The 7,665-nt window shown below is 36.1% G+C and overlaps 2 protein-coding genes across 2 annotated transcripts in view; both read left to right on the top strand.

Annotated features, from left to right (window-relative positions):
• The first annotated feature begins 4,197 nt into the window (after window positions 1–4,197).
• On the top strand, window positions 4,198–5,627 carry LOC112452461. Its single transcript, XM_025012686.1, has 2 exons — window positions 4,198–5,511; window positions 5,605–5,627. The coding sequence occupies exons 1-2, from the start codon at window positions 4,221–4,223 to the stop codon at window positions 5,610–5,612; spliced, it is 1,299 nt and encodes a 432-aa protein (XP_024868454.1). The 5' UTR covers window positions 4,198–4,220; the 3' UTR covers window positions 5,613–5,627.
• Window positions 5,614–7,665, top strand: part of LOC112452502 (titin-like) — a 12,675-nt gene continuing 10,623 nt past the window's right edge. The window contains exons 1-6 of the mRNA XM_025012750.1: window positions 5,614–5,620; window positions 5,734–5,838; window positions 5,920–6,328; window positions 6,426–6,495; window positions 6,586–7,392; window positions 7,533–7,599. Of these exons, the coding sequence (XP_024868518.1) occupies window positions 5,614–5,620; window positions 5,734–5,838; window positions 5,920–6,328; window positions 6,426–6,495; window positions 6,586–7,392; window positions 7,533–7,599 (1,465 nt within the window). The remainder of the gene's footprint in view (window positions 5,621–5,733; window positions 5,839–5,919; window positions 6,329–6,425; window positions 6,496–6,585; window positions 7,393–7,532; window positions 7,600–7,665) is intronic.

Raw genomic sequence — 7,665 nt, 5'->3', positions numbered from 1 at the left:
TAAAGAGGAAGATTCAAAGGAAGAAATCACATTAAAACCAGTGGAGAAAGAAACAGTTGAAGAGAAACCAGAGGAGGAGGTTCGATTGAAGCCCGTGAGAAAGATAGAGAAACCAGAAGCATCAAAACCTGAGAAAATTATATTAAAACCTGTGAAAAAAGTTCCTAAAGAGCAAGAAACAAAAGGAGATATTACTCTAAAGCCAGTGAAAAAAGAAGAATCCGTAGAAATGAAATTACAACCAGTATCTGAAATGGTAACAGACATAATAGATGATAAACTCATTGAAGATAAACCAGTAGAGATAACAGAAACTCCTTGGCGGCGTGGTAAACGAACAAAAAAAGTAGTTGATTTTAGAGATGAAGTTACTGTAGTGCCTATTGATCAAGAAGAATCTGTTACAGAGATTTGCGAAGAAAAAGAAATAATGATAATTGCAACTGAGAATATTCGGGATCTAATTGAAAAGAAAATGGAACCTATGCCATTGCGCAAAGAAGATAAAATAACTGAAGAAGTGATTGCAACAAGTGAAATTTCGTGGAGAAAGAAAAAGAAAGAACGTCCAAAAATCGAAGAAGAGAAAGAAACGATTGTAAAAGATAAGAAATTACCTGAGGAAGTTGAAATAGAGGTAGTAAGTGAAGAAAAAACAACAGAAGAAAAAGTTAAAGAAGACAAAGTTATTAAATTGAAACCCGTAAAGTTTGCGGAACAAATAGCAGAAGTTTCGGAAAAGAAAGATAAAGTCATTATTGAATCGGTTAAAGCAAAATCTAAGGTAATAGAAAAAATGCCCGAAGAAATCACATCTAATATTATTGAAAAGGAAGTTGTAGAAGATGTGAAGTTACAAATTAAGGCAGATATCACCCAAGTAGAAGACCGTAAAAGAAAACGCAGGCAGCGTACTCAAGTCGAAATATCAATTACAGATAAAGACAAAACTATTGCTCCAAGATTTATTCAAAAGTTACAACCTGTTATCACTGAGTTGAAAGAACTTGCCAAATTTACATGTACTGTCATAGGAAATCCGTTCCCTGAAATTTCTTGGTATAAAAATGAGCAAGAACTCCATGCGAGCGAAAAGTATACTATGACTATATTTGAGACAACGGCAACTTTGGAAATCACTAAAGTTAAAGAAGAAGACGCTGGAATGTATTCTTGTAGAGCGTCCAATCCGGCTGGCGTAGCAACATCCACTGTCAATCTTGTGATATTCGGTAGTAATATTATCGAATATGAATTGTTTAATTTTTATGTTGATTTGAATTTATTTAAATAAGATTTATACTTATTGTTTGATATTTACATGTTGTTTCTGATATTTTTCATTTGCTCTACTAAATTTCCGTTATAGATATAGAAATATTACAAAATAACGCTTATATAATCTTTTCATTAAATCAATAATTATTTATAAAATGGGCATGTCCTCTCTATCGCAAATACTTAAACGCCTTTATCATTTATATATATATAACTTTAAATAAAAAGTTATACTATATACACAAATGAGCTAACAATAATTTGCGGAATGGCAAGCACGAAATAGATGTATGCATGGCGTGCGTTAATTATAAATATTATCTCATATTTCCGAGTAATTATATATATATGATATTTATCTTTTCAGAAAAAGAAGAGGAAGGTGTGGCACCGCATTTCTCAACGCCGATTAAACCGCTGATGATTGAAGAGCATACACCTGCTTTATTAGAATGCGTTGTAGACGGTACGCCAATACCTGAAGTAAAGTGGTATCGCGGTGAGAAAGAAGTGAAACCAAACGAAAGAACAGAGATGACTTTCAATCCAACAACTGGAGAAGCTATGCTGAAAATTTTAGAACCAATGCCCGAAGACGAAACAGTTTATCGCGTTCGTGCTGTAAATAAATACGGCCGCGCTGAATGTAGAGCTAATTTAGTGATCAGTAACATTGTTAAAGTGAGCAAACCAATTGTTCTCAGAGCACCGCGAATTACACGACCTTTACCCGCTTTGATAACTGAGCGCGGAAAACCTCTGAAATTTCTAGCTGATTTTGAGGGTATACCGAAACCGGAAGTTAAATGGTTCCGCAATGGTATTGAAATTACACCGACTGACAAACACAAGATAAATATCTACGAAAATACAGCCGAATTAAATATAACAGAAATAACAAACAAGGATAGCGGCAAATATGAAATAAGAGTTCGGAATGAAGCTGGTGAAGCGAGAAGTTCGAGTTCTGTTAACATTAAAGAACGCAAAGACACTACGAGCGAAGTGAAAGCACCAATGTTTATAGAACCCATTCAGCCCCAACTTGTTGCAGAAGGAGAAGTTGTTATCATGGAAACACGAGTGGAATCATATCCAGCGGCATCTTTTCAATGGTTCCACGAAAGCAAACCTCTTGAGGTACTGTTTCCAATTTTTGCGTGCTTGTCTAAAATAAATCTTTAATTCTATTACATAGATCCAGAATTTCAGAAAATTAATAAAAAATATAATTTGTATTACAGTCGACACCGCAGGTAAGAATCGTGACTCAAGAAAATCGATCAATCTTGATGGTGAAAGAAGTCACATCAGAACTTGCTGGTAATTACACATGTCGCGCTGAAAACGTTGGTGGCTCAGTCACTTGTACGGCCACCGTTAACTTAACAGATATAACATGGGAAGAAGCAATTGAATTAGTTTCACCAACATTCATTAAGAGGCTGTCACCCGTAAAAGTTATGGACGGTGAGAGTGTTAATTTAACCTGCGTCGTGGAAGGAAAACCAACGCCCAGAGTAGAGTGGTACCACAACGACAAGCCAATTAAAGAAGGCAAAGAAATTACAATTGTTCAGGACATGGAGGGTGTCTGTAGCCTAGCTATTACCGAAGTATTCCCGGAAGATGCTGGAGAATATACCTGTCGTGCTGTAAATCCTGTTGGCGAAGCTGTCTGCACGTCATCGCTCATTGTTGAAGGTATATCATTCGACGCAAATACCTATAAATGATAGCCTCTGTTCTACACAATGCACTTTCAGCGTACGAGTACGTGCCCGACTCGGAAATTGCATCTTCAATAGTCGCGACATCCCTTACTACAGGATCGGAAGAAGATCTTCTATCTCCGAAAGTAAGTACAGGATCCAACAACATCCAATAATATATCCAACAATAGAATTGTACTTGGTACAACATTAGACATGCAAATTCATTTTATCTCTAGGAAACTCCTATCTTCGACACTGATGTAGAAGAATCCGTCCCAGAGATAGTTAAGAAGCTTCCTCAGTTAGTTCCTACCAAAGATGGGGAATTAACTAGGTACGTTTAAAACACATTTGACAAATTATAATTACATGATTATATAAATAATATCAGTAATATGTACATACATGCATATGTATATGTATATTTGTATATGTTATATATATATATATATATATATATATATATATATATATGTATGTTCACAGTGTTTACACATGTTTGTGTGTGTGTGTGTATGTGTGTGTATGTAATTGCCATCTTTTCTTATATAGATTGGAAGTAAAGATGAAAGGCAAACCAAAACCGAAAGGAAAATGGTATAAACAGGGCATGGAAATAGTCTCATCACAAGAATTTCAAATTGAGGAGTTTGAAGATGGTACATCAGTCTTGACGATTGCTGAGACTTTCCCCGATGACACGGGCGAGATCACATTCGAAGCTCACAATCCACTCGGTGTATCAACTACAACGGCGTATCTATCAGTAGAAGGTAATATCTTCCTCTCTACAGAGATCCCAAAGGCTGCAGTAATCTGGTTAAGACAAATTCTTTTCAGCTACGCTCTTCAATCGGAGAAACATCATCGAAGTGCTATAACATCCTAATAAAAATCCGTTCATTATCCTACATCTTCCATTACATCTACCACATTAAACACACTTGCAACATCCTCGACTTATACACTGTCTTCCGTCTTATTTTTGACATATTATAAGCAAATTAACGAATCTCTTTGATCTCGCTCAAATTCTTCTAATTAAATGCTAACAAGACCGGAGAGATTCGCTATACATTCGTTATACTTTTCTTATATTCGTTTTGTCGATTAGGTATACTCGGAACAAAAGAGTACCGAAAACCAGAGTGGGTCACACAAATGGAAGAAATGCAGGAAGCTTTAAGAGGTAAGACTCACGTTTATCGTCTGAACACACTCGATTGCATGCTGAGTGATGCAGAGTGCAGTTTCTCGAACGACAGCCTGGATGACTGTACATTACAAAATGAGAGTTCTCAAAAAGATAGTTCAACTGTAACCAGTGAATTTTCATCAACAAAAACCTTGATGAACATTGACGACGATACCAGATTGTCTCTTGATGAAGGTGAAACTCCTTCGAAAGGATATTTTTTATCGAAAAGATATTCGGATTCTATGGAGACCGATCGAGAGAATAGTACTGCAATACAATACTCTTGGCAAGTTGATGGTTCTCACAAGGAACAAACTTCAACGATATTTGATTCAGGAAGGCAATTACAAGAGAAAATGCAAGATAAAGAGCCTATTGAACATAAATATTCTTCATATATAACGTTATTAAAAAATAAAAGAAGCGCACTTGTTAAATTTGTGCTTAACAATGAGGTAAAACACGATTTTGCTATCGAAAAAACACACGTTATGTCGTCACTTGGAACCGAACCGAAAATAGAACCAAAACATATTTCTACGTCAATTTCAAGTACGCAAAATGCAATAAAACATGAAGAATATAAACAAGCTGAGGTAAAAATATCAAACGTATCGAAACAACTATCTCCAATTAGAACAGAAGATACTAAATATACTGTTCAGAAAACAATGATCGGCAAACCGCTTGCAACTATCGAGTCATTTAGCCTTAGTCTTAAAGATACGTTTAAAAAGGCGAGCGACAATTCGATATTCAACGAAAAATTCTCAATGGACGTCTCAACAGAATGCAGAAAGAAAAAGATCGTTCTCGACTTTGGTGAGTTCCCACCGTCAAAGAGCGAAAGAAAAATTTACGAGTACTTTCATTCGATTGATAAAAAGACAAATTCTCCAGAGAACCAGAAATCGCCGTTCTGTTTGTCATTAATCGAAGAAAGAACCGAAATGCCAAGTACGCACAATAAAAAAAAATTGAATACAAAAATATTTAAAACCATTCCCGAGAAATTTGCAGTTAAGCCGATTCATGACTGTAAAAGAAAATATCATACATATCCCAAATCTAAGATTCCTGTTTCAAAATACTCCAAGGAGAAACAACTCGAGGATTATACCATGAACCCACGGATATTTCCGTTAGAGCCGAGAGAAATCGATTTGGAATCTTTCCAGCAATTACATACAGCGGATAGTCAAGAAGAATTACAAGAATTTTTGCTACTTGAAAGTCAATGTAGCGGAAATTTTGAATTAGCGGACAATATATCCACATACAGCGAATACTCCATCGAAGATGAAAGAGGCACGATGTCAGGTAGAATTTGATTTACTAACGATAGACGTAACACGTAGACGTAATGATTTAGAGTAATTGTGCATGAATTTTCATATATGTTTGTCTAACTAGACTACTGACATGAGAGGCTTATACAAGTAACCTAGGCACCAAACATCAATTTGGTAAGAAAATTTAATATTGTAGCTATTTCTGTGTTGTGAGAGTTTTTCATAATCGCAGCGCTTCATGATATTTCAGCTACACAAGCCGTCCCACGATTTATCCAAGAAATAACGGACGTTTATGCAAAAGAAGGGGATATCGCTTTGTTTGAATGTGTTTATTCTGGTAACCCCAAACCAGGTAGGTAATCACTACACATATAAAATATTGTCAAACTCAGTTGTAAAAGTTGTTTTAATTAATTATTTCCTCAACTTATAGATGTTGTTTGGTATAAGAACGATAAGCTTATAATGAATACGGAGAATGTGAAAGTACGTATATTTGATGAAGAAAATAGAACTACTCTAACGATTAAGCAAACTACCAGAGAAGACGATGCCACATATGTTTGCAAAGCTACCAACGAAGTTGGTATGATAGTAACGAAAGCCAAACTGCATATCGATACTACTAGCGAATCACGATTAATGCTGGATGATACGATCAAAGAGGAAGAAAAATTGGATATAAAACTGAAAAAACAAGAAGAGAAACCGCACAAAAAGAAGAAAACCGAGCTAAAGAAGGCAAAGGAGATCAAAGAAAAAGTAAAAGCTGAACGTATCAAAATTGAGAAAGAAGAAATCCGTGAAGAGAAGCTTATTCCGAAGGAACAGATAGAAGAAAAGTCAGTAATGCATTTTATCTTGTTCGGTATTTTTCCGTACTTAAATCTTTAATATGTTTTATCTATAAATTATAATTTTTGCCGTTTGTACTTTCAGAAGAATTGTCGATGTTGAAGAGACCCAATTACTAGAAACAACAGAGTTCATAGAAAATAAACCCGAGGAGGTATTATAAGATGTGCAAATTTTTAAGTGCCTTAATCGTAACTAGACTTCTTATAGAATTTCACAAATCATTTTATCTTGCGCATTTTAGGTTTCTAGAGCACGAAGAATAGTACCGATCCAAGAACCAATTGTGACCGAAGCAACAGCTTCCTTGAAAAAAATTGACGATCAGAAACCACGTGAGCACATACCTAAATTCGAAAAACGTGCGAAACAAACTGTCGAAGAGCGAGATAGTGTCGTCGTATCAGAAATCACGAGTGAAGATATTGCTCCTGATTTCACCATCGAAACAAAACTTGATCACGCTCAAGTTACCTCAGAAACTCTAGAGAAAGTATCGGTCTCCGAAGCACATATAGAAACTAGCGTGCAAGAAACGAAACGTATAGAGACAAAGCAGAAAAAAGTAAAGAAAGTAAAAGCGGAAAAGATTAAAGAAGATATTACCGTAAAGGAGATTGTGGAGCGACAAAGAGAAAACATAGCTCGGGAAGTCGATGAGATAATGGAGGTACTTGATGCAAAAGAATTTGGCCCAGGAGAATCTCCCCTTCGAGAACTCGCAACAATTGGCTACTTGGTTCGACAAGGTGTTTCCGTAAACGAGATCAACGAATGTCTTTACAGAACTGAAATCTTCCCTGCTTTAAAAACACCTGATGCTCAGAACGCTTTGGTGCAGTTGGTGGAAAGAAAGGGCCACGGTCCCTTGATCACTCAAGTACTTACCGAGGAGACGACAACTGACGAGAGTTTCGTTGCAGCGACAGTCGGTTTTCGTGCTTTTATGAGAATGGTCGAGCTTCAGCATGCAACCGTAGAAGAAGTCATCACACACTTTGCTCCGGAAGATTTCAGGCCACGTGCTTGGGAAGTTACAGAAATTTCAGAGGTACATATGTAGCAGCAAATGTTACGTAAATTTGTAATCAACGCTAAAGAAAAACGCTCCGTCTCTTTCTCCATTTTTCTTAATAAAATACATGCTGTAATATTTTCAATAAAAATTTCCTTTTTTATTTTTTTTCTTAGGTTGAAACTGAGCAACATGCTACGGAAAGAGTAGATATTGTTCGCAAAATGGAAGTTCATTTTATGGGTAAGCCAAGATTACAGACTGTGTGTGTGTGTGTGTGTGTGTGTGTGTGTGTGTGTGTGTGTGTGT

The sequence above is a fragment of the Temnothorax curvispinosus genome, unplaced genomic scaffold, assembly GCF_003070985.1.
Source record: "Temnothorax curvispinosus isolate PA1 unplaced genomic scaffold, ASM307098v1 QBEX01003408.1, whole genome shotgun sequence".
NCBI lineage: Eukaryota > Metazoa > Arthropoda > Insecta > Hymenoptera > Formicidae > Temnothorax > Temnothorax curvispinosus.
Note: the sequence above shows the minus strand (reverse complement) of the source record. Positions and strands in the feature narration are given on the sequence as shown.

What these genes read in the sequence shown, in the direction of transcription:
- LOC112452461 (XM_025012686.1), top strand. Translation starts at nt 4,221, where the DNA reads ATGCTGAGTGATGCAGAGTGCAGTTTCTCGAACGACAGCCTGGATGAC.